At 38.1% G+C, this 27578-nt stretch overlaps 1 protein-coding gene across 1 annotated transcript in view; it reads right to left on the bottom strand.

Moving 5' to 3' along the window:
* Positions 1-27578, bottom strand: part of CNTNAP2 (contactin associated protein 2) — an 830415-nt gene that overhangs the window by 407120 nt on the left and 395717 nt on the right. Inside the window, exon 4 of the mRNA XM_071736230.1 lies at positions 994-1141. Coding sequence (XP_071592331.1) covers positions 994-1141 — 148 coding nt within the window. The remainder of the gene's footprint in view (positions 1-993; positions 1142-27578) is intronic.

Raw genomic sequence — 27578 nt, 5'->3', positions numbered from 1 at the left:
TCCTTGTCTCAAACACCTGCATTTTATTTGATGTACAAGTAAGGTTTATTTATAAGGTTATTTATCATGCTGTAAAATTAAGCATACTGTAGTGTATTGTGAATTTAAAACAGCATGCAAAACATTTTATCATTATGATGGTAAGATGTACTGAATAACCACAGTGGCACCTAAAATTGCAGAAGCTCAGATAAGACTTCCAGTTGTGTACTCCTTACCTTATTCTAACTCTTAATTATTAAAAACAATTCTCAAAAATCTACTTCCAGTCAAAATACCAATAGAGACAGGATATTGCATTAAAAAATACATATTTAGAAAGACGATATCACACAATTAGTTTTCTGCAGGTCTGAAAAAATTCTGTAAAATGACAGCTGGGTTGAATTCGACGAAGGGCATTTAGAAACTACCCTTGTTTTTCTTAAAGCAGAATCGGTTCTGCTCTTAACTTCAGAAGCATTTATACCATTGGTCATCCAGATTTCAAAACAAATTATAGTAATACATATGAAAGAAAAAACCTCTAAAAAACATATCATGTATGATTTGACAGTCTGGGCTACTGTGATAGAATGCTTGTTTATTTGCTTTAATTTTATCTCTAGGTCCAGGCAAAGAATTATGTTCTGTTTCACAGTTGTTGTCTTCAAGACTCAACATGACATTTCTTTTAGTACTCTCTTTTCCTCAACTGGTCCGTTCAAACTTACAATATAAGCAAAGTCTTCCGCAAAAGAAACCATGAAGATCAAACGTAACAACTTCAAAGCACTATGGCTAATTCCAATGCCGCACCTTCCAGTAAAGAACAAAGTAGCATGGTTAAGGTTACAACAAATATTGCATGAAGCCCTGGGTAATAAAACAGGTGATCCTGCAACATCTTAATCTGTCTAAGTAACAAGTACTTGAGATTCAGACTTAATCTGAGATCGAAAACAATTTTTCTTTAGGGATGGTGGTGGGAACCATGATAATGGAATAACTTACAATAGGAGCATCCGTAGACTTCAATTCGTAACCCAATCTGACCTTCTCCATTCCAGTCTAAAGGAACTATCCGTATGTAGCGAGCAATAACTGGATGCTGTACATCATGACGGACCACATTATCGCTGTTTGTGTTTCCAGGAAAAGCCTAAAGGAAAAAAGAAGAAAAAGAAAATCATTATACTACATCTATCTCACATGCTAAACAGGTTCTATTTGGTAGGAAAGCATTAGGTAGTCAAGTCTTCTAAGAGCTAGTTTACAGTGAAGTTTGGGTTAAATGTTACTATAATAGCAACCAAATGATTGATGTATAGGATTTCATTAGAGTGGTAGCATTGAGACCTCGTCATTCACAAAAGATGTGATGAAATCATGGAAAAGCTGCTGCTAGGTAAGCAAGTAATGCATTTTGGATCACTAACCTGTTACTCAGCTGCTAACATGTTAACCTTCTAAGGAGGAAGATACCCATCCTCTGTTAGTAAGATTACCCACACCAGTCATTTTCCTGTAAATATGAACACTGAAATAATTTGCTTCCAACAATCAACCCCATCGATTTATTGAATGTGTAAGAGTTAGAAATGTTGCTTTACTTTTGATGCATTACCCACTGGAAAGTGAATGTCCAGAGACTTTCCTAACCATAGATGTCACCCAGAGCACCACCTGGTTTTTGTTAATAAAGCTTTGGAAGTCAGGAAAAGACACAAGAGTTCTGAAGGGAGTTTTGTAAATAAATAAATTAAACATTTAGCGCTTGCTTTATTGTTTTGTGCCTATTGGTATAATACTTCATAGCATCGAGTTTAATTGTAAACAGTACCTATTAGTTAACATAGGCTATTTCTTTTTTTTTTTCTGGAATGTTTATGAACAAACCATGACTTCACTGACAGATGCTGAAGACAATCATTCAGTTATTCTCAGCATTTCCAAAGGTATTTTCAGAGGTGTTTTCATATTTCTTCATAAGCAATTTTAAATAGAAGTGTCTTGTTAAAGTGAATGACCAGAGACAATGTCAGCCTATGAAAATAAGAACTTTTCGTGCAACCTCATAAAGATAGTTTTGTTACAGAGACAAAAATATTTACTAGCAGTTTCTACAGCACAGCAATCTGAATAAATACACATAAAATCCTAAAAGAAATACTCACAGTGGAATAAAAAGAAACAACTGGGCTGTAAGTAATACTACTGTAAGATACAATCGTAAAAAATCTGAGACAATATTTAAATTTTCCATTTACATACAGATGGAGCAATAACTAATTACATGCCCAGATAATATACATTGTAAAAGCATATTTTAGATGAGTAATTATTTTGTACAGAACACTATAGTGCTAGGTGTTGCCAAGTGTAAGGAGGATCCACAGATCCCTTCCTTGGTGAACTCAAAAACTTATTATATATGCTAATGGCTACATTCACATTAATTTTTCTGTACTGTAGCTAGTTATGTGCTAAATGATGATGATCACACTCTTTCATAGCTAATCTCTCTATGAAGCAACTACATGTTTGAGTGATAAATGTTCCATCTTCTGTGCTGAGAAACAATGAACAGCAAAAGAAAGCCTACACTGAATTAGGACAAAAAATGCCTATTCTGTGTCTGCTAGCTAACAAAACGTATTTTTAAAACACAGTGCATTTTTATAGTACCATTTCATGCAGGATAAATGATGGTTTATTACATTAAAATATATGTAAGTTCAATGCCAGTGTAAGAAAGTGCAAAAGTGATCAGTGTTGCAGAATATATATATGTATTTCAAAAGTTTCTGAATGTTCATTTATATTTTACAATCACAGCTCAGTTCCTTTGTGCCTACTTCCAAATAACACAGAGTATCTCAGCAGAATACCTAGACATTTAAGGCACTGCCTGTGTTTAGGAAGACAGTTTGCTAGCTCATGAGAGATGCTCCTAAGAGGAAGAATTGTAGAACTTTTCACAGTACAAATACTGAGTACCTTATCTTTTGCTCCAGAAGGTCAATCAGTATGTCAGCTCTGCACAACATCTGTAAATAAGAATGCTGAGGTTTGACTTCTCACTGTGTTGAGGGAAAAAGAACTATAGCAGTAAATGATGAGAATATATAAGTTGGCTCTAATCATAGGTATGCAATGCCATATTCCTGAAAGTAGTGTTAGACCCTTGGGGCTATGCAGGAAAATGTCTGTGTGGAGATGTATCTATGCACTTACCTTTGACATAGTGCTTGAAATATTTTAGTGAGTGACCTGACCCATTTTAGGCCCAAGTGAGGGCCAAAATGAGAAGCTGCATTTCTATTCAGGGAAAATTCATCAATTTAGACATTTACAATCAAGCTACAATTTAAAATAAACACGTCTTCTCAGACTGTAAGTGTACTGATGTATTTTAAAAGATCATAAAAGTTATAAATTGATGAAGCTTTGTGGAATGTCAAACACTATATACTGTAAAAATAGTATTGAGTTCTCAAATGCTAAAAAGGAGTCAAGAAGGGAAGAGGAAAGACCAGTGAAAAAGAAAGTAATTTAAAATTATGGAGTCAGAAAATACATTCAAATTTTTGCTAGCTTCTGTTGACAAAGGCCTGAAAACACCAGAAATCAGGAAACTGGTCGATGCATTGAGTGGCTGCTGGGTCATTAAGCCTCTAGTTTATTACAAGTTGATTTTGTGCTTCAGAAATAATTGAGTAAGACACTTGGAAAGCACAGTGGTGGTTCTTATCAGTGAAACCCTGCATCTACCACCCAAAATTTTAAGTTTCTATGGTGAAGAATAGTATCACAATTTTCTTTACTATAATTATTAGACAAGCTCAAGATTTTAAAAAGAAAAATTAAATATTTCTGTGATTTTTAAAATGAATTTCACAAGTATTTTCCTAACAAAAATTGCCCTAACCTTAACAGAAATTTCTTCTGTTAGTGAAAATATGAGCAATTCTGTACTCTTTGCTTATGGGTCAATAAAAGCCAAGTTATCCCTCTTCTTAAGCAGCAGCATTATCATACTATAATGGACCAAAGAAATGTTTAGGTACAGAGGAGGTGTGATGGCCTATATGCATGATGTTTTCTTCTCTATCTTTGCACAGATCCTCTCTTAACCTTCTTATCAACTCACAGCCTGAAACAAGGGGATGTTCATAAAAGATTCAGGCAGAAAAATAATTATTATTTGTGGATTGGACAAAAAGTATGAAACAGAAATATGTTTTTGCTTCATGACTGTCACGATCCGAGTTATTATTTATATTTTGTTTGCGAGGAAATTTCAGCCACTACTCATAGACGACACGTGAATTTACAAAAATAACCAGGCTTTATGATTTAAACAAGTTCAAAGGATTTATTTAGGATTTATATAATTAGTTACTTTGGAGAGAAGAGTCGTTAAGAAGAGAAAAGAAGGAGGGTAATTAAGATGTTATCACCGTCCGCCGGCCCTGGCCTCTGGCTGTAGTCGGGTGCGTAGGGTCTGTCGCTCCTGCCGCTTCTCTGTCCCGTAGCTGAAGCCGAAGTGCCGAGAGAGGGGGGGTCTAGAAGAAAGCCGCCTCGCCGCTTTCCGCTTGGGCCTTCAGAGCTGCTTCCCGCCTTTTTGCGCCGAGCTGGCTGGAGTTTGTAGTCACAGGAGCTGGCTTCCACGTGTCCTTCTGAGCTGCTGGCTCCTCCGAGCTACTGGCTGCTCTGAGCTGCTGCGTCTTCGGTTCTTCTGGGGCGATTTTTATACAGGAAAAGAAAAGGGGTCCCTTTTTTGCATAAGGCCCTGATACATACAGATTTCCCGACTTCCCGGAGATGAGTCATCCTTATCTTTTAGTCTTTTTGGGTGTCCTGCTACCTTCATTGTTTCCATCATGCACCAGGAGACGACCTGATAAGTATTCTTATCTTTTAGGTGTATGTCAGGCATATGGTGAGGTAAACGTATGTTAATTGACAAAATGTTGCAACATAGCAGGGAGAAAGAAAAAAAAATTGATTCAAGAGACAAATTTTTGTATTTTTAAAGTGTTTACATCAATGACAGAAATTAAGAGACAATGTAAAAAAAGATGAGTAGAGTAACTAATAGGAAAGAAGGGTTCAGAATGTAAATTACTACATCAGAAACAAATTCTGAATAAGTACTATCAGACATACCTAAGAAGACAAGATAATTTTTATCCAAAAGCAGACTCAAGAAAATGATGCATGAAATGGTTAGTACTTTTGCCAGAATTTATGAACCTATGAAATTTGGACAATAGCTAGTGTGGAACAAAGGGATGCAGAAAGACAAAGATTCACAAAAAAATCTACATATTTAGCAAGTTTAAGAGAAAAAAAGAAAACCACAGCATAAACTTACTCAAAGCTAAATATAATTTGATACAAATAACAAGGTGTATAAATTTCTCTGGGAAAAAACAAAATCCATCAAGGGCAGAGTTGTAGCTAACCCATCTGTTACTCTTCTGCAAGAAGTTTTTTCATGTTGTTTTGTTTTTATAACAGAGATGGAATACGGGCATTTTTCAATATACTATTTGCTATTCACTCATGGAAGACTGGTAATTGAGATGGAGAAGATTGCAAATAGGATAAGATTTGGAAAGGAGCCAAGGTAATGTGACAAGGGAACAAGCTTATTTCTTGAGTTTCTCAAGAATCATTCTTGGACTCTCCATTATTTCATTAATTAATTGGACAGAGGAAGTAAGGCATGTGCTAAAGAATGCAGAGATGACATGAAATCTGAAGTCTCTATGAAGATCAAGGAAAAATCAGACTTGAACAATGATTTGGTGAATCTTAAGAGGTAAAGCAGTGCAAAATTAAAGAACTTTACCTACCTATGAACCAAATGACAGCTTCTCCTATTATCTGGGGAAAAAGTGGGTAATAAAAAAGCTGCATGCACTGTATTATCAGATACCAAAATAAAATGCATAAGAAATCTTTCCTGAAAGATGTTGGAAGAATGCAGCCTGCCAGATACTTTGTAAGACCAGTAGATGAATAGATATGAACTGAATACAAAAGGAAAACTTTGGACAGAGAAGATAAATTTGTGGATGAAACTGGAGTGATCTTGAGTGCATCTCTACTTTCTAAAAGGATTTTTTTCAAGGGTTCACTTTGAAGCAGTTTTGGAAAAGATAGACAGAATGAAGAGTAACAAATCATGAAGGTCAGAGAGTGTTCACCCATGGATTCTAAAGCAATTCAAAGATAAAGAAGCTGAATTATTAAGAATGATGACTAATCTCACATAAAACTGCTTTCATACCTAACCATTTTTAAAAATTGCCACCTCCTCCAGAGAGCCAGGGAATTACTCACCAGTAAGGTTATCATCTACGTCATGCAAAGTCTTAGAAGCTAGAATGAAGAACAGAATTAGTGCAGTTACCTGAGTATTTATAATCTGCTTGCGTAAAGTCAGCTTGGCTTATACAAAAAAAAAAAAAAAATCCTTTGTTACAAAGTCACTGAAAGTGCAAATACACATAGGGATTAAGGTGATCTGATTAATGTAATAAATTAAGCGTTCCAAAAGGCTGCTGACAGTATGCCTCGCTAAAGGCTTTTGAGGTAACCAAGCAGTTATAGTATAAGAAGGAAGATCCTTAACACGAGAAGCACTTGAAAAATTTAAGTTCTAACAGTTGAAATCTTCACTGCTGATACCTGTAGTGTTCAGCATACTCATAAACTATATAGGAAAGAGAGTACACAGAAAGAGAAGAAAGTTTGCTGATGGTACTAAATTATATAGAATGAGTAGTGATGGTGAGAGAGCACTGTGAAGAACAGCAGCAGAATATGTCTTATGAGCCAAAAAGACTGAAATTAAGTGAAGAAAAGTGTAAAGTGCTGCATTGGGAAAAGACTGTCATGATTTCATATTTAAAAAATGAGCTCCAAGCTAACTATAATTATGCAAAAGAGAGACTTTAGGATTATATTAGGTAGTTCCATTGAAACAGTCAGATGACTGTTCAACACCAGTTAAAACTTAAATTAAATGCTAGTACAGTAGTACAGAAAATACAGCTATGCCACTGTGAACCATGGTTCATCTAGTTTGAACATAATGTGACATTCTAGTCCCCTTATCTCAAAGAGTATATAAAAGAGGTAAGGAATAAAACTTACGTAGGAGGAACAATGGAATAATTTGTGAGTGTTCAATCTGAAAAATAAATTACTTAACTGGAATATGCAGAGATTTTAAAAAAACACAAGGTACGTAGAGTGTAGGAGGGATAAACTTTTCATTTCTTTCCCAGGTAAAGGAATACTGGGCACCAAATGAAGGTAGGTTCAAAACGTTCAAAAAGAAATGAAACTCAGCAAAGGGAAGGTAACATAAAACTGAACATTTCCTCCCCCACCTCCACCTCCGCCATTTCCTTATGAACAATGTGGGAGACACAAATGATGAAGCTTTTGTTTGATTAATTATGGTCATGCTTGAATTGTTCTTGTTCTGTTCTATATGGTATAGGCAAATTTTATTTTGAGTCCATGCTATGCTGCAATAGGAAAGGAAAACTTGGGTTTTATATATTCCAGCTTCATATTGTGTCAAACATTTTTTCTCCCCCCAGCACGAATAAGTAAGTATTAATGCTGTTGTCTGAGGCACTGGAACACTTCCCTCTTCCTCTGCATTGTATGAGCAGTTCATCTTTAGTCCTAAAACATTAAAATGGTGTATAGAAAAAAGCTCAGATGAAGCAGGGAAACAGAAAGTCTCTTACCAGATTATCACAGATGGGTTTGGTACACATAACACAAAGAAAAAAAACAACTTTATGACTACTGTTTATAAAAACATCAAATAAAACAAAATGCTAGTGAGACAAAAGGGAAAAAAATACAAGTTTTCAAATATTCATTACTAAAATTAGGACAGTTGTTGAGAAGTTTTCTTACCAGCTACAGGGGTGAAATTCTGACATAAATTTCAAATACAACACAACTGGATATTATCACCTAAGAGGTCTCCAGCAAATACCTTTCTTATGCTCATATGATTTTTTCAGTTAAAAAGTAAATTCTAAACTTTCTATCATCTCACTTTGGAGAGCTTCAATAAGTTTTATGATTGGATTATGTCAGAATGCTTCAACAAACTAGGAAATGTATTTCTGTCAGACTGCTAGACACAGCTTTGATCACAGTTACAGAAAATTAAACAGAACAGTTATCAAATAGCAGGTTGCTTGATGCTGCATTCTTGTGCAAACACCTGCTCCAGTAGTTTTCAACATCTGATGCACTAGAAACTGTTTCCCAGAAGTGGTCTCTATTCACTAAGTGAGAAAAGTGTGAACTTGACCCCTGAAAATGAGTTTTTGTCCTAGAATAAAAGTGTGTAATATGTTAAAATAACTAAAATAACTATGTACTTTTCTTGTGATGAATATGAAACAACTAAAATAAATATTTACAATTTTTGTCTAAATAAAAAAAAATGTATTCCCTTAAAAATAATTTTAACTACAACACAGTTGTCCTAGGTGAGGAACACTTCACCTGTGGTCTTTGGGCCAGTGCCACCACATCAAAACAGAAGATTTCCCACAATATTTCTCAAGAATTTGCCATATTAGAAGTATTAATGTCTATGTAAATTACAGATTCTTACTATTATTATAATTCTTACTATTATTGTGCAAGGCACTTGACAGATGGACCACTTGGTGGATAAGTAAGTGGTTGGATGGCTGCTCCCAGAGAGTTGCGGTCAATGGTTCAGTGTCCAAGGAGAGGCAAGTGATGAGTGGTGTTCCTCAGGGGTCAGTACTGGGACCAGTGCTGTTTAATGTCTTTGTAGGAGATATGGACAGTGGGATAGAGTGTATCCTCAGCAACTTTTCTCACAATACTAAGCTGTGTGGCGTGTTTGATGCCTTAGAGGAAAGGCAGAACATCCAGAAGGAGTTCGACAGGTGGGAGAGGTGGGCCCATGCCAACCTAATGAGCTTCAACATGGTCAAGTGCAAGGTCCTGCCCCTTGGTCAGCACAACCCCAGGCAAAAATACAGGCTGGGGGAGAATGGATAGAGAGCAGCCCTAAGGAAAAGTACTTTGGGGGTGATAGCAGATGAGAAGCTTGACATGAGCTGTCACTGTGCACTCACAGCCCAGAAAGCTAGCCACATCCTGGGCTGCATCAAAAGAAGTATGGCCAGCAAAATGAGGGAGGTGATTCTGCCCCTCCAATCTGGTCCTGTGAGACCCCACCTGGAACACTGCATAAAAACCTTGGAGCTCCCAGCTCCATAAAGACCTGTTGGAGAGGGTCCAGAGAAATGCCAGAAAGGTGATCGGAGGGCTGGAGCACCTTTGCTACGAAGACAGGCTGAGAGTTGCCTTCCAGCACATGAAGGGAGCCTGCAGGATAGCTGAGGAGGGGCTTTTCACCAGAGAGGGTAGTGACAGGGCAAGGGTTTTAAGGAGAAAGAGGGTAGATTTAGGTTAGATATTAAGAAAAAATTCTTCACTGGAATAGGTTGCCTAGGGAGATTGTTGATGCCCCTGCCCTGAAGGTGTTCAAGGCTATGCTGGGTGAGGCCTTCTGTAACCTGTGTCTCTGCCCATGCAAGGGGGCTGGATCTTGATGATCTTTAAGGTCCCTACCAATCCTAACAGTTCTATGATTCTATAATTCTGCAGCTAGTAGCAGTAGTAGTCCTTTTCACTCATGGATATTTGCCTATGGAAAGGTTTTTCCTCACAAAAAATCCAGCTGGCAGTTTTAGAAAGAACAGTGCTGTTGCCCTAACCAGACACTGGGAAATATAAGAGAGATAATATACTGGAGGTATGATTTCACTGTTATTTATTTTAAGATGCATAGAGCTAAGTCCAATAGGTGGACTTCCCTTGCTCTAGAAATCTTCACAGAGAGCAGTATGAAATAAAGCAGAAAGGTGGACATATAAGAAAAGGCAAAACTTTGCAAAGAAAATAAATTGAATTTTAATATGGCAAAATAGAAAGAGAATTCAAAATGTGATCTCAGGTTTCTTCATCAGCATGCACGAATGATGATCTTAGTAGTCACAGATTAATTAAGAGTGAACACTTTGTGTGTCAGAGGTCAGATAAGTGAAGAAAAATTCAGTAATCAAAACAAAAATGTATACATAGAATCAGCACAACCATGTATACATAAAATCAGATATATATTCAGGTATAGGTATAGACATAGGTATATGAAGAGTAGTCTAGGATCTAGGATCAGCCTACATATAGTGTTTTCAGAGAATCATCCTCTTCGTTTCATATCCCTGATGCCAGAACATGAAGCTGAAAAAGGACCTCATAGGTGAAGAGATAAATGAAAACTCTTGAGAAACGAGGAAATGAGGGTGAAATTGTTCATAAGTGAAAAGATAATGCTGCTTAAGGTAAAACCTATGGAAAGGGTAAAGGAAGGTAAAAAGGAGATGCCTCAGAGAATTATTAACAATGAGATTGTGGTCACTGGGATGGTATCTGCAGAAAAGGAGGAAGAAAAGGCCACCAACGTTGGCCACAAAAGGTGTTGACCAAGGACAAATACAGAGGATGAGAAAACTGCTGCAGTATTGTACATAAGTGGGAATGAACAGAAGGAAATATATTACTGACTATAGATGGAAGCTGCTACTGAATATGAATGGAAGCTGTATTCACATGGTCAAGAATTGACATTTTCAATTAAAAGAAAGAGTAAGAAGCATGGAACTTCTATTCTTTAGTTGGAACACAATTCTGAAGTTGGATTCAGAAGTCCTGTATACAGGACACACACATTTTTTTAACTTTTATATACCATAAACTATGAGAGAATGTTGCAGAAGAATTTTACATTCCTACGATCTTAATTTTCATATTACATTCTTATTCAAAGTTTTGTTTCCTCTCAGGGATCTGCTTTCTTGAAAGATGATTTTCCTCAATGCAATTTCAATGTACAATTGGCATTTTCTTGAGTCACAATTTTCTATAGGAATCTGAAGTAGCTAGCACTTGGTTTTTCAGTTTTCCAGGTACATTAGTAGATCCCATGTCTATTTCCAGTTCCAGGCTACACTATGTACTACAAAGTGCCTCAGCATGTGAGTGGGTAATAGTAGTTATGTAAGGGAAAAGAAAACCCTTTACTCCTTTAGCTATTCAAGCTTTTTGAAGGTGAGCTTTAAAACTTGAACAGATTTTGAAACTGTTCCAGGCAGTATGACTTTAACATTTCACTATATTAGGTTTAAGGAATAACAATAACAAAAATATGTGGTAGATCAGTTCTTTCTAGTCAAAAACTTTTCATCAAAATGCATCCTCTGTAGAAACTACTTCAGAAGGCACAACTGGAAAATGAAAAACCAAGTTCATCAAATTGAGAGACTTATTACATTTTAACAAATTACTCTTCCAAGTCTACAAAGGCAACTTTTACAGAGCATTTCAGGTTACGTTTTGCTGTTGTCAGAATTCTTGCTAATAGAAAAATAGAAATGGACTGATATTACATGGAGTTGCTGCTCCAATGCCAAGAAGAAAGCATAATGGAAACTACAGTGAAGAACCTATTCATGATACAGACAGGGTTCCTTCATCTTGCTTAACCATGAAAACACATTTGAAATACGTGTTAGACTGTACTTAGAGAACAGAGAAAATGCATGAAATGGGTGACAAAGCATTCATGTTGTTTATGACATAAAACTCTTAACAAAAGATAATGAAACATTATGCTTCTGTGATTGATATGATTGGCTAAAAAATGGAGACACACAACTGTACTTCTAAAGTTATAGAAAAGACCAAGAAATTTAAAGAAGAAAAGCAATAGTTACATATAATTTTTTATCTACTAAATAGTCCTACCAAACTGTAGAAATTTTTTTTAAGGATGAATTTATGCTTTTCTCTGTTGCATTCTTTTATATACAAAAAATATATTCAGTTAAATTCATCAATCAAAATATATGCCCAGTAATTGGTATTCAATCATGTTACCTGATACTTTCTTTATTGATACACTACTGCATTTGGCTTATGAAAAAGAGATACCATAACCATTCTATTCAACTGCTCAAAACTTATTCTTGCATGATGTATCATATATCAAAATTTAGAATTGCTTTCTTGGGCATTAAAATTTTAGCTTCGGTTTTTATTCATTTTTACTAGAGTAACAAAAAGGTGCAAGATGTTACTACATCTTTGCCTTGCGGATTTATAACAGAAACTGTAAATAACTCATTAGGTAATAACCTTTTGCTCTTCTCCAGTTTTTAGAGATTTACTAAATCTTTATAGATTTAGCAACAAGCCGTAATAGCTCAGAAAAGAATGCCAGACAGTTGCACTCTGAAGCTAGAGAATAGGATATTTCCACACTGATTTTAAAGATTTTAAAAAACCCAAAAAACCAACAACACAACCTAGTCGTTTTTGTATAGTAGTCTGTATGCCATAACAATGGGATTTCATTTTATATGTTGAAGCTATGACAAGAAAAGGATATTAAAAGGTCACAGGCTGTCTAATACTGGAACTACTGCTCAGTCTATTTCAAACTGATTGACTTTTCTCTGACTGCTGTCAGTTTGTTTTTCACACAGTGGTTTTTTTTGAGCTACATTATAACAACAGGCCTGTGGTATTTAAAGTCCCATGAATATAGCAAAGGGTTTTTGTTTCAGACTAGCTATATTATGCTTTCATTTTTTTTTGCCTTTCCTTTTTAGAAAAATACAAAAAACCTCCATATGAACAGCTTCCCTTTTCATGCTAGTTATATTTGGTATCATTTGGGAGAAATAAGCATGAATAAGTACCTCTTAAAAATGTCAAGGTTTAAATAAACTATTCATTAAGCATTCCTCAATTTTAACGTACGTAAGATTTTGTTTCAAAAAGCAAGTAATTGCTGTAGTAATCTAGATAATTCCATAAACTAGAAAAGGTTCTAGGAGAGCAAAAAGAACAGGAAAAAGAAATCGCCAACCCTGCTGCTTCATTGATCTCTTCTGAGCACTGATACAGTTTAATTTGCCTTTGACTGTGACCAAAGACATTTTATCATCTTACTGCTGCAAAAGCATGCTATCACAATCCTTTGCAAATACAAAACAGAAGTAAATACATTTTTTTTTTTTTTATTCATTAGCACCGCTAAAAATTGAACCTTTTTCCTCTAAAAGCAGGATAACTTCATTCCTATGGTTACTTTATTTTTCCTGGAATGTCCTATCCTTCAAAACATGTAGTTTCTGTTAATTCCTATCTGTTTGCATTTCATTCCATTTCCTTTATATATTTACATGTTTTAACTTCTCGTTTCCACCATTGTTCTACCACTGAGGAAAGGGGAGATGTATGACTGGAATTTTTTATAGAATCATAAGAATTTCAGGTTGGAAAGGATCATCTGGTCCAACCCTTCTAATATTATTGTTTATATGATAATGTCATTATTGCAATGATGGTTTCCATTTGACTAGCAATTTGAAAATTAATTATTACAACTGTCCCAAATAATTAGTCCAGCTGTCATTTCTATGACAAGATAGGTATTAACTGTTGCTCAAAATGTATGTACCAAACAAGACAGCATCTTCTGTACCACAGAAGAACTTTCATCTTTTCTTGACTTGCCCTCATTTAAGCAAGAAGTACTTAACAAGATATTCAGTACTTGTATTTCACCCATGATTCCCAGGAAAACTAACCTAGCAATTTTGGACTAGCTAGCTCTAAAGTGCTGTAAAACATGTTAGTCAAATTACTTCCACGATAATAGTGAATTTCTTCTCAGCATTGACAGAACTAATCTACAGAAAACTCACAAGAAACAGCAAAATTATGTAAATTAAGAATGTGATTTGTGGGGGTTTAAAAAAGATATTTAAACTGGAAAACAATTCTCTAGGCTTTCAAATTTGGATTTAAAATTATGATTTAGGAATAAGTTCAGGAATTCACATAATTATCTCTCTCTCTGGAGACTTCTCCTGGCTAAACAATGCCAGCTCTTCAGCCTTGCTTCATAGGAGAGGTGTTCCCCACCTCTGATACTTTTCATGGCCCTCCTCTGGACTTCCTCCAGCATATCTATATCTTTCCCTGTGCTGAGGATTCCAGATCTGGATGCAATACGCCAGGTAGGGTTTTACCAGAGCAGAGAGGCAGCTTTGATACAGCCTAAGATATGGTTGGCCTTCTGCAGTGTGAGTACACATTGCCTGCTCATGTTCAGCTTTTCATCCATTAGTACTCCTGAGTCCTTCTCCACAGGGCTGCTCTCAGTCCCTTCATCCCCAGCCTGTATTGATACCAGGGATTGCCCCAACCTATGTACAGTACTTTTTACTTGGCCTTTTTGAACCTCATGAAGTTCACATGGGCCTTCTTCATGAGCCTCATCCCTCAGGCTTGTCAGTTCCCTTGTGTTATCCATGTTTTAACATGAATCACCTTTCTGTAAATCACTCACCATCAAAAGAGACGGACGAAGTGTGTGAGAGCACATAGGTGAACTGACTGTCTGAGGACAATCAACTCCTGTTTCAAGCTTAGGCAATGCACCTTAAGTCCTTTAGAAAGATCAAAGATGACATTGACCCTTCTGGGAGGAACTCATGATCTAGTCCCTTTAAACTAAAGGCTTTCACACAGTAATTCTGCTGAGAAATGTACAGTAATTGATCTTAAAAGAAATAAAGACATTCAGATGAGAAATTATCTCTAATGGCCTGAAAAAGATCAGTACATATCAAAGTATTGTAGCAAGTTTTTCTTAGGAAGCTCTGTTTTCTCCAGACACATAAAAAAACCAGCTGTGCTGGTTGCAAAAGCAGCCTCTAAGTGACCCATGGAGCTTTCATTCAATCCCGTCTCTCACATCTGCAAAACGGCACAATAGTACACTCTGTCAGTCTTAGTGTAGGTAGACCCTCAGACACATTTGCCTTTGCATTATATCTGATTATATAAAAACTTTCACTGAATTATTTTGTCTCCCAGATTAACCTAACTTCACACAATGAATTAACATTTCAATAACTTTAAAGTTTATCTGCAAAACAAAAGTTAGGGGGCAGTTATCTCGAGAAGACATAACTTGGTGGAACTTTCTCCTGTTTCTGACTGATCTTTACAAATAACAGGTATTCATAAGTCTGTGATTGAGTAGGAGCACAAAAAATATCATAGTACATTTGATTATTGCCTACTAAGACTATGGGAAAGAATGTAGCTTCCTTGTCCATACATTTTTGCAAAAAAAAAAAAAAAAAAAATCATCAGTTTTTGCCATCCCCCAAATTACAGTGAACTGACATATGACACAGAAGAATAAAGTTCCTGGGAATTCATAATAATAAATTCTTAATTTACAGAAGGAAATTTCCTCACTGCTGATTTTGTGTGTGGTGCAGGCACACACGTGGAGTATTATGTGCACCTCTTCACAACACAGAACCATTTCCAAAGACACCAGTTGAAAAACAACTTGCTTGAAGACTGAAGCCAAGCAGGCTTAGGAAGCCAAGATGATAACTGAATTTGGATGGAGGCTTACACTATCAAAAGTGCTCAAACACTAAGAATTACATTGATTCTTATACCCTAGCCACTAGAAAAATCTGAAGCTACTGCAAAAATTGCAACTGCATTGCTTCTTTGTTCTTCTCTATTCATTCATTACTACCTGATCAACCTCTGAAGAATTCCCGTAATTCTAGAAATCCATAAACATAGATCCAGCAGAATCTGTCTTTTAAAAAACTAAGTAAATAGAAGAGACATAGTAGTATAAAAAGTAATATATATTTAATTTATCATTAATTAAAAAAAAATCAAATTCTACAAATATAGAATTAAAGAAGTAATTTGGTTTTGTACACATATATTTCTGGTTTTACGGGAAACTAAAACATCCAGAATACTTTATCTATCCTTCTTTCCCTGACCTTTCTGACATCTGTAGAAATGCATTCTGGATTTTATTTTTTCATCTGTGAGACTGGAAATGAAATGCTGTATTTGGTCACAAGCATCAAGCAGGAAGTTAAGCAGAAGATGCATAAACACATATGGTCTATTGCCCACTGTGATTGAGCTGGGAAAATATGAGAGAGGGAGCCTGCTTTCATACACAGTACAAGAACATACACATATGCACAGAACAGAGAAAGAAGTCAAACAACAAAAGTAATTTTGATTCGGGCAGTTTTTTATGGTTTTTCATTTGAGTTCTTTTGTGTTTTTTAAATACAATTTAATTGGTATAAAAACTCGACTGTACAGAAAACTGTACATGTAGTGGGGCCTCCTTCAAACATTATTGAAATAAATATGAAGACTATACTGCATTCTGTTTTCATAGCACACCATAATACTTGAAATAACTATTAAAGGTTACAGAAAATAAATAATTATAGGAATGAAATGCATTTATAAATTATTGTTTACTTATTTTAACAAAATTTTAACAATTAGTTTTCATCATGAAAACCATCATGAAAACAATGAGGAAATTATTTTTTTTATACTGCAATGTCTTATACAGTTTGAGGTATTTTAAAAAAACAATCATTAGAGGGGATCAGATGCAACTGTTGATCACTCTTTCAAAGAAAGAAAACACACAAATTTCTGATTAACAAATCCTTCATATTGCTAATTTCACTAAGTTTTCATTTCATTTCTTTCCATAGTAGTCTCAGCGTTTCTCACCCACCTGCCACTGCAGATCTACTGGAAAGAAAGGATGTTCAGCTTCACATAGCATCTACTGATCAAGAACTCTCCCTGATGGAAGTCATCAAGCTGCAAAATTAAGTTGCTAAAACCATTACTATTCTTCTTTTCCTTTATTTTAAAAAATCTTATTTAAAAAGAAACTTCTTCATAGTTTTGCCCTACACCATCTGCCTTTAAAAACACGTGTGTCTTATGTAAATGCTCATCTCAGGAACTCATGGGAGTTCACACAGTTACAAGTGTCTTATGATATTTTATACATTGTATGTTACTTGTTTTCATTAAGCTACTATCAGTGACTCAGATTTTAGAAATCTTCGCAGGTGTGGATTTTTATTAAAAATGTGCAAACAATTTTTAAAATTATTTAGACTATTCTTAGCCCTATTTGGCTGTAAAACTGAATTTTATTACTAAGTGCAAACTTAATTATAGAGAATATAGAAGAAAATTACTTAATCAATACATATGAGAAACCCTTAAAATCACACAAAAAATCTTTTAAAATAAAAATGTCTAATCCTGATGTATCAGCACTACTGAATGATAGGTAGTTTTCATGTTTGGAACATTTAAAGATATGATAAACTGAATTTGAACAATTTGTGGATAGAAGATACTATACCAGCAAGATAAGAAATAAATATTGTAGAATGAGATTGCTAAAAGAAAGGTATTTTCACACAGAATCTACCTGGCGATTTGAAATGTCAGAGACTGTGAGGATGTTTCACTGCTGTCTTTTACCATATTCAGTAACATTTGAAAAAATTGAGTGCAAAATGTTGAATGAGAACTTTATACAGAAGAGTATGACACATCTTGCCTCTAGAGGTGTAAGATTCAGAAAGCTGGAAAATTATTTCAAGACTAAAAGAAACACAAGTGATGAGAATGCAGGTGAGAAATTCAAACACAATAAACAATGAAACCCTGACAGGCCCTGTACCACCTGTCTTGCTTTGAGAAAATTCCATGCTGAGGATCTGCAGCCTGAACTTAACAAAAATTGTTTAAAGACAGGACATCGCCAGGTGAGTGAGTATGGAGAGAAAGGGAATGGAATAAGAGATGGAATGTCATCATTTGAACATGAGTAACTAAAGGAAGAGTGCTTTCAGACAGTGAGAAGGGAGGAATGCAAAGGGAGGTATCTCTTCCCTCCCATTTCCTGCCATGCTCTATAAAAGATCTGGAAGTCAGCAACTCTTCCCTCTTTCTTTTCTTCTCAGTTCCTTTTGGATGTGCTGCTGTTTGTTGCCATCATCTTGCCATGTGCTATATATCAGGTTGTATAAATATATATGTAAAAATATATATATTTGTGTATATTTGTATTCTTTGTATTCTTTGGAGCAGGTTCAAAGGAGGGCAACCAGGCTGGTGAAGGGACTCGAGCACAGGCCCTATGAAGAGAGGCTGAGAGAGCTGGGGCTGTTCAGCCTGAAGAAGAGGAGGCTCAGGGGAGACCTCATCGCTCTCTACAACTACCTGAAAGGAGGTTGTAGCGAGGTGGGAGTTGGTCTCTTTTCCCAGACGACTTTCAACAAGACAAGAGGACACAGTCTTAAGTTGTGCCAGGGGAGATTTAGGTTAGATATTAGAAAGAATTTCTTTACGGAGCGGGTTATCAGGCATTGGAATGGACTGCCCGGTGAGGTGGTAGATTCTCCGTCCCTGGAGACATTTAAAAAGAGACTGGATGTGGCACTCGGTGCTGCAGTCTAGCAACCGCAGCAGTGGGTCAAGGGTTGGACTTGATGATCTCTGAGGTCCCTTCCAACCCGGCTAATTCTATGATTCTATGATTCTATGATCATATACATAACATAAAGTTACTACCTTCCCCTTGTGTTAGTAAAATCTGTATCCAATTGTTTTCAGTTTCCAAATTAAGGTCATGAGTCTTTATTCCTGTTTTATTTTCCCTTTGTTGGGGAATGGGAGGGGAATAGAGAGGAATTCTGTCATTAGGTTTGTGGTCCACCCAAACTGCTGAGCTGTGACAGCTGTGTTTCTTGGATATCCAGTATATACCTGCCCTGACATCAGAGTAGTATCACTTGGGCTGAGATGTGATTTAGTGCTTTGAGCTACAAAATTTTAAAATCAGCCATTACAATTTTTTTTTGCCTTGGTATTTTAAGTATTAGCAATTTAGCTCTTCACAACTTGCACAGCTCAAGAAACCCCCCATGTCTAAGGCGGGACTTTTTTCACAAGTCCAGACTTGTTCGAAAACTCTCAGGAAAGCTGTTCAATTTTTACAGATATGCATGAGTTTTAAGTCACAGTAGTTCTTCCCTCATAAATGCTATTATTAGAATCCTTAATAATGAATATAATGTATGAACTCTTTTTACTCTTGTCAACAGTCATGCAATGAGTTAAAACTTTCTAATGTTGGAACCATGAAATGGCTAGGCAGGATGTTGCCAGGCAGAATGTGGCCAGGGAGGGTATCTTTAGGCATGTTACTTCTGATCTATTCCAAAAGCAAATGAGAGGTGCTACTGATAAGCTTAGAGAAAAGCCAGACAAGAAGCTCTGTTTAGCTCTATCAGCTTTTCTCACCTGAGTGAAAAATTCAAGGCACAGGGTTAGAAGTACACTGTGAAGATGACTTTAAACCTTCCTCCCAACGACCCTCACTCATGACAACCAGGAGACAGTGCTCATGTGGAGATGGGTGGAATCCTATGTTAGTAACTTCTGGGAGATGATTTGAATAACCCCATTTCTTGTATGCATATGTATGCTTCTGTAATGAGTATTTATGATTTGTAAGGATAAAAGTGTAACAGAACAGCCAAGTGGTGTGCATGTTGGGTGGAGCTATCCCCTTCACACCTGGTGCTGTAATAAATAATACCTTTCTTAATAGTCTCAATCTCTATGGCTATTGAGTTATACAGACTTTCACAGCATCAACTGTGTGCCAAACAGTTGTATTTAACCAAGAAAGGAGCCTTTAGAGGAGTGCTTACACAATAAAGTGTAATCGTTTATTGCAAAAGTATAAATAATTTGTATTTTCACCCAAGAAATGTTCAGCAGAAGCTTTCTCTTGAAGTATGGGAGATGTCTGCAAACTCCTGCTACATTCTAGAAGAGTTGAAGGTGACAGGAGACGTGGATTACTTTTGTAAATGAAGAATGCTGAACTACCAGTGGGCCCTCCTGAGAGAAAACTTTGTTTAAGATGATCCAATAGAAGCAAAATAAGCTGAGGGGGGCAGCTGTTCAAACTGATAGAGATGCCATATACACTTCACATTGTTAGGTGAGTATTTTAGGCTGTTGTAGGAAGTATTTCTTATGGCTAGTTTCTTTTTTCACCAGTAAGTGTAGTTTTTCAATATACTCAAAACATCCTCATCTGCCTAGAAAGAGTAATGTTCTGTGGCAGTCCCTGCAGTAACTCCAACATCTCTGTCCTAGTTGTTTTTCTTTCTCATACTTTTGTACACAGGTCTACCCAGAAAATGAAATGTAAAGAACATCATATGGGACAAGGAGTCTATTATTCCTCCACTGTGGGAAATCTTTCACAGAGAGAACTACTCAAAGGTCCTGTAGACATACCGTGTAACTGATGCTTTTGGGTCCTTTTGTAGCACAGAGGGACCCAGACTTTTAGATTGTGATCTTAACAACTCACAGTCCACTTGAAAGAGGTTTTCATCTTTCTTTAACACTTCTGTGGTTGTTCAAAATTGCAAAAATGATCCATGCATACATTGTAATAGAATGAGCTAAAGGAAAGAGTTATATAAGCATCATTAAATGCTATCACTCACCTGGGCTGAGAGAGTATTGAGATGGAACATTTTTTAAATAACTGTAACTGAAGATCAATTATATTGTTTGTTTTCTTCAACTCTAGGTGGTGAAGTAAAAAATAAAAAATCAAAATCGTACCTAATCATGGTACTCTTCCCCAGTAAATGCTGTCAGAACTGTACTCAAAGTACTTCTACTGTGTAAGTTTTATGAAGAATTATACAATGTGATATTCAAATTCTTATTAATAATGCTAATGGATGTGTAGGTAGGAGGTAGGTTTGAAATAGTACACTATATTCAACTTACATAACAAAACCCTGAAAACAGGACTCAGAAGTTGTTTGATTGAAAGTGCCTAAGGACAGTACACTTTCATAACATGCATAGTGTCTTCAGATACATTCCCCTGAACAGCTAATCAAAGAGACTTTCTGTTAATCACAAGTAACAAAAGCACAATTTTCTGAAGGACTAAGAACCAAGAACACAAATTTTAATTCTACCTTTCCTTTACTTTTGTATGGTCAAGGACCACTTCAGCGCTCAGGACTGATGCATCCCAATGGGAAGGAAATCAAGAAAGGGAACTAGGAGATCAGTATGGTTGAACAGAGAACTGCTAGGTAAACTCAAATGGAAGAAGAGACCTATAGATTGTGGAAGGAAGGGCTGGCCACTTGGGAGGAATATAAGATTGTTTTCCAAGACTGCAGAGAGGCAAGAAGGAAAGCTAAAGACTCATTGGAATTAAACCTTGCAAGAGAGGTTAAGGATAACAGGAAGGGCTTCTTCAAATACATAGCAGATAAAACTAACACTGAGGTAATGTAGGCCCACTGCTGAATGAGGTGGATGCCCTGGTGACAAAGGATACAAAGAAGGCAGAGTTTCTAAAAGCCTTCTTTGCCTCTGAGTATACTGCTGGAGAATGTCCTCAGGAGCCACGGGCCCTGAAGGCTGCTGAGGAAGTCAGGTTAAAGAATGAGTTTGCCTTGGCTGATGAGGACTGAGTTAAGACTTAGTTAATGAGGCTGGACCATAAGTCCATGGGACCTGATGGGATGCACCCACAGGTGCAGAATAGAGAATATTATCAGCAAGTTTGCTGATGACACAAAACTGGGTGGAGTGGCTGACACCCCAGAGGGCTGTGCTGTCACTCAGAGGGACCTAAAAAGACCTTACAGTTGGGCAGGGAGAAATTTAATGTATTACAACAAGGGCAACTGTAAAGCCTTACATCCAGGAAGGAACAACCTCAGGTACAAGTATAGGCTGGGGACTGAGCTGTCCCAGCTGACCCTGAGCAGCATAGGTGAAAGGGACCTGGGTGTGCTGGTGGATAAAAGGATGATCATGAGCCAATAATGTGCCCTTGTGGCCAAGAAGGCCACATGCATCCTGGGGTGCATTCGAAGGGGGCTGGTTAGTAGGTCGAGAGAGGTTGTCCTCCTCCTCTAGTCTGCCCTGGTGAGGCCACATCTGGAATATTGTGTCCAGTTCTGAGCCCCCTCAGTTCCAGAAGGACAGGGAACTGCTTTAAAGAGTGCAGCACAGAGAGACCAAGATGATGAAGGGAGTGGAACATCTCCCTTGTGAGGAAAGGCTGAGGGAGCTGGGGCTCTTCAGCTTAGAGAAGAGGAGAATGAGGGGTGATCTCATCAATGTTTAAAAATACATGAGGGGTGAATGCCAGGAAGCTTTTCTCAGGAGTGACTAATAATAGGACAAGGGGGAATGGTTATAAACTGGAGCATAGGAGGTTCCATATAAATATTAGGAAGAATTTTTTCACTGTGAGGGTGACAGGGCACTGGAACAGGCTGCCCAGGGAGGTTGTGGAGTGTCTTTCCCTGGAGACATTCAAAGCCCACCTGGACATGTTCCTGTGTGACCTCCTGTAAGTGACCCTGCTTTGGTGGTGGGGGGGGTTGGACTAGATGGTCTTTTGAGGTCCCTTCCAGCTCCTAACTTTCTATGAGTCCATGGCAAAACCAGTTAACCCCTCTGCTTTTGTCTGTATTAATAAATCAAGAAATGATAATAAATCTTTCAGAGCTTTGAAACTTGATAGTCATGTTAAATTATATAAATAAATATATGATTTATTGTTAGAATTGTTGTTGGCATGGTGATGCAAACACTTTAAAAATACAAAAATATGTCTCTTGAATCAATCTTTTTTTTTTCTTTCTGGGATCGTAACATTTTATTGGCGTCACAGACAGGATCAAATTGAGGAAAAATCAGAGCCTGCTCTTAGATTTTGATGCCTGAGTTGCGAATCTAACCCTTAAGGAAATTTAAAACAATTTAAATGGAGCCTATAATGTGTTCTGCTAGCTCTAGTGGTTTGACCTCCTATGACGAAAATGAATTTAGTGAAATCGCTTTGATTCGCCCATTCAGGGAGTTCCTCAAAACCCGTGACTATACCCGGAAGAAAATTCTCTATGATGCGCTTTATAAAGATTATAAGAGTAGAAATTTTACTTCCATTGCTAAAATGATAACAAGTTTGGAAAACAAATCCGCTCTGGAGTAAGATGTTAAGAAAAAGTTGAAAAAAATGGGTGTAGATTTTTTCTATGCTCGTGCCTTTCTCGCCTTGGTTACTATAATTTGGCAGGAGAACGAAGAATTACGCCAAAAAATAGAAAATATTGAAAGTGTCGTAAGATCTGAGGAGTGGCCAGGGAAATCAAATTCTGAAATCTGTACTAACCCTAATCTGATACTAGATGGCGCTCCATCTGCCTCCAAATATACAACAGATGGGGAGTATGTCTCTCCTGAAAGACCCCGTAAAAAAACGGTGCATTTTGCACCCAAAAGGGGGAAAAGTAGACCCTCCAAAATCAAAGCCACAGCCAAAAGTTGCCAACACGAACTCCCCCTCAGGCTGTTCACCCGCCCGAGGGAGAAGTGGCTGAATTACGCCAGTGGGTCAGCACATTAATAAAAACTGGGGCTAAGAGAGTTGATGAATTGGAGAAACAGGTCAGGCAACTCTCTGTAATGAGCGAGAATGCCTCTGCACAGTCCTCCTCCTGCCATGAGTCTTCTGATAGTTCAGAAGATGAGAGCATGCCTATAGCACATAAGCCTCTGCGTCCTGTAACCAGAGCAGAACATACACGTGAACTAGATACCAGACGAGAGCGTTACCCATAAGGAATTTCCATACTCTCCTCTGGAGCTGTCACAATTAAAAAGACAATTTGGCAGATTACCTTTAGAAACTGATATAGACTATGTGGTAAGGGTTTCAGCTTCGGGTGGAGACCACATATTATTATCAGAAAAAGAAGTGTCAGGCCATTGGGGTCCTGGAGTTATGTTGATTACTGGCAATTCCAGAGCTCCATGGTCCCTGACCCAACGAGCTGCTTATAATGTGGGCTTCACTGACCCAGTAGCAAGGGGAGAACCCCATGTATTGCGAGGGGGTCTCACCCAGCTAATGGACAATGTTCATAAAGCCAGTGTGATCCAAATGATTTATGACCATGCTCTGGTGATTAATCAGGAGGACCCACTTATGCTCAAGGTAAAACCTGAGAGAATGGATATTCTCGTCAGAGGGCTACCTACGCGACTGCAAAATCTAGCCCTACAGATCAAGGCTAGAATCGAAAATTCGAATGTTAATTCGCTATTAGGCACAGACTACACTTGGTCTGATCTGCTAACTGAATTGACAGAATTTGGGCGTAAGTATGTGGCACCCGAAGCTGATTCTACATCTGTAAGAATTCTTCAGACCCCAGCAAATTATAATGATAGTCAAAACTTGACTTATGCTGCTGCGGTTGCCAGGCCTCCCCAAATTCCTCCTCACCAGCAGGAGGAATCACGGGGTGACTGGACAGTTGTAAATAGGGGAGGCAGATGGAGAAATAATCATAATAATAATTGTCAAAATAGACCCTCCCAAGACAGAAATAATTCACCACAGGGTGAACTGGGACCTTTTGCAAAGCTTAAAGAGGAAGCTAAGCGAAAAGGCATTAATCTTAAGTCACAATTTTACTTATGGCCATCTAAAAGCCTTAGTAGAGGGATGGCCTGCCAGGTCAAATTCAGGGGAAAGATCTGGAAATTCCCATAATTCGGGAAACTAAAAGGACCTCTCTCTGCTACTAAAAAGAAAGAAAAAAGACAGCAGAGAGAGGAGACAGGTCCTGATCCCAGTTCAGTAAATTCTACTGACCCCCTGAATAAACCTTGGGAAACCATCCCTACAAATCAAAATGATTGGTCCGAAAATAATGAACAATCAAATCCTAAAATATCAAGTCCTCCAAAAGACTGGCAAAATGTGCTAAGATTGGTCTTGAATAAAAATGGGGATTTAGAACTTACATGCGCTGCTGGGCCAAAATGCTACCGTGTAACATTTGTGGTAGACACTGGTGCACAGATCTCCACACTAAAATCTGATGTGGCCAAGAAATGTGGTATTAATTCTTCTCTGAAACCAATATTCGTTAGTGGTGCTTTGGGAAAACCTGTTTTACAGAAAACAGCTAAAGTTTCCCTCAAGCTACCGGGAGACGAGGAGTTAATTCAGACCCAAATGGTAGTAGACGACATTCCTTACAATCTGTTAGGAATGGATGTATTGATTGGTCGATCCTGGAGAGACGAGAATGGTCGCTTTTGGAATTTTGCAAGTCAGGTTAAGGATAATAGAAAGGGCTTTTTCAAATACATAGCTAGCAAAACTAACACTAGAGGCAATATTGGCCCACTAAAGAATGAGCTGGGAGCCCTGGTGACAGAGGATATAAAGAAGGCAGAGGTGCTGAACGCCTTCTTTGCCTCTGTCTTTACTCCTGCAGGGTTTCCGCATGAGCCCCAGATTCATTTAACCCCAGAAGTAGTCAAGATAAATGAGGAGTTTGACATAGTAGATGAGGATTGGGTTAGGGATCAGCTGAGTAATCTGGACATCCATAAGTCGATGGGTCCAGATGGAATGCATCCAAGGGTGCTGAGGGAGCTGGCGGAGGTCATTGCTAGGCCACTCTCCATCATCTTCAGTAAGTCATGGGTAACAGGAGAGGTGCCTGAGGACTGGAGGATAGCAAATGTCACTCCAGTCTACAAGAAGGGCAAGAAGGAGGACCCAGGTAACTATAGACCGGTCAGCCTCACCTCCATCCCTGGAAAGGTGATGGAACAACTTGTTCTTGTCACTATCTCCAGGCATATCAAGGACATGGGGGTCATCAAGAGCAGTCAGCATGGTTTTATCAAGGGTAAATCATGTTTGACTAACCTCATAGCCTTCTATGAGGAAATTACTAGGTGGATAGATGATGGAAGAGCGGTAGATGTGGTTTATCTTGATTTCAGTAAAGCATTTGACACCGTCTCTCACAGCATCCTTGTAGATAAGTTGATCAAGTATGGGTTTGGTGATCAGGTAGTGAGGTGGATCAGGAACTGGTTGAAAGGAAGGAGTCAGAGAGTTGTAGTCAATGGGGCAGAATCTGGTTGGAGGTGTGTGACTAGTGGAGTCCCTCAGGGGTCGGTACTGGGACCGGTGTTGTTCAATATCTTCATCAACGACTTGGATGAGGGTATAGAATGTACCCTCAGCAAGTTTGCTGATGACACTAAGCTGGGAGGAGTGGCTGACACACCAGAAGGCTGTGCTGCCATTCAGAGAGACTTAGACAGGCTGGAGAGTTGGGCAGGGAGAAACATGATGAAATTCAACAAGGGGAAGTGTAGAGTTTTGCATTTGGGGAAGAACAACACGATGTCCCAGTATAGGTTGGGGGCTGACCTGCTGGAGAGCAGTGTAGGTGAAAGAGACCTGGGGGTCCTGGTAGACAAGAAGATGACCATGAGCCAGCAATGTGCCCTTGTGGCCAAGAAGGCCAATGGCATCCTGGGGTGCATTAGAAAGGGTGTGGTTAGTAGGTCAAGAGAGGTTCTCCTCCCCCTCTATTCTGCATTGGTGAGGCCGCACCTGGAGTATTGTGTCCAGTTCTGGGCCCCTCAGTTCAAGAAGGACAGGGAAGTGCTTGAAAGAGTCCAGCGCAGAGCTACTAAGATGATTAAGGGAGTGGAACATCTCCCTTATGAGGAAAGGCTGAGGGAGCTGGGTCTCTTTAGTTTGGAGAAAAGGAGACTGAGGGGTGACCTCATCAATGTTTTCAAATATGTAAGGGGTGAGTGTCAGGGAGATGGAGTTAGGCTTTTCTCAGTGGTGACCAGTGATAGGACAAGGGGTAATGGGTGTAAATTGGAGCATAGGAGGTTCAAGTTGAATATCAGAAAAAATTTTTTTACTGTAAGGGTGACGGAGCCCTGGAACAGGCTGCCCAGGGGGGTTGTGGAGTCTCCTTCACTGGAGACATTCAAAACCCGCCTGGACACGTTCCTAGGCGAGGTACTCTAGGTGGCCCTGCTCTGGCAGGGGGGGTTGGACTAGATGATCTTTCGAGGTCCCTTCCAACCCCTAGGATTCTAGGATTCTATGATTCTATGATTCTATGATTCTATGATTCTATGATTTGGCACCCCCACTCTTAAAGTTAGACTGTTACAAACTGCCCCTCGCCTCCCCCAAAGCAAAATTACAAACGTTAAACAATATTCTATTCCCATAGCAGCTAAAGAGGGTATCAGAGAAGTTATTTCTGACCTAAAACAAAGAGGCATAATTGTGCCTTGCCATTCGCCTTATAATTCCCCGATTTGGCCCATAAGAAAACCAAATGGTAAGTGGAGAATGACTGTAGATTATAGAAAATTGAATGCGGGTACTGAGAAATTAACTGCAGCTGTCCCAAACATTGCAGATCTGGCGCTAGAAATCCAGGAGGCAGCGCACCCAGTGCTTGCCTCTCTCGATGTGAAAGATATGTTTTTCCAAATTCCCATTGATTCCGAGGATCAAAAATATTTTGCTTTCCCTTGGGATGGAGTACAATATAATTTCACCAGGTTGCCTCAGGGCTACAAACATTCTCCCATGCTTGCCCACCATGCTCTTGCACAGGAGCTGGAAAATA

This window comes from Heliangelus exortis, chromosome 2 (genome assembly GCF_036169615.1).
Source record: "Heliangelus exortis chromosome 2, bHelExo1.hap1, whole genome shotgun sequence".
Classification (NCBI taxonomy): domain Eukaryota; kingdom Metazoa; phylum Chordata; class Aves; order Apodiformes; family Trochilidae; genus Heliangelus; species Heliangelus exortis.
Note: the sequence above shows the minus strand (reverse complement) of the source record. Positions and strands in the feature narration are given on the sequence as shown.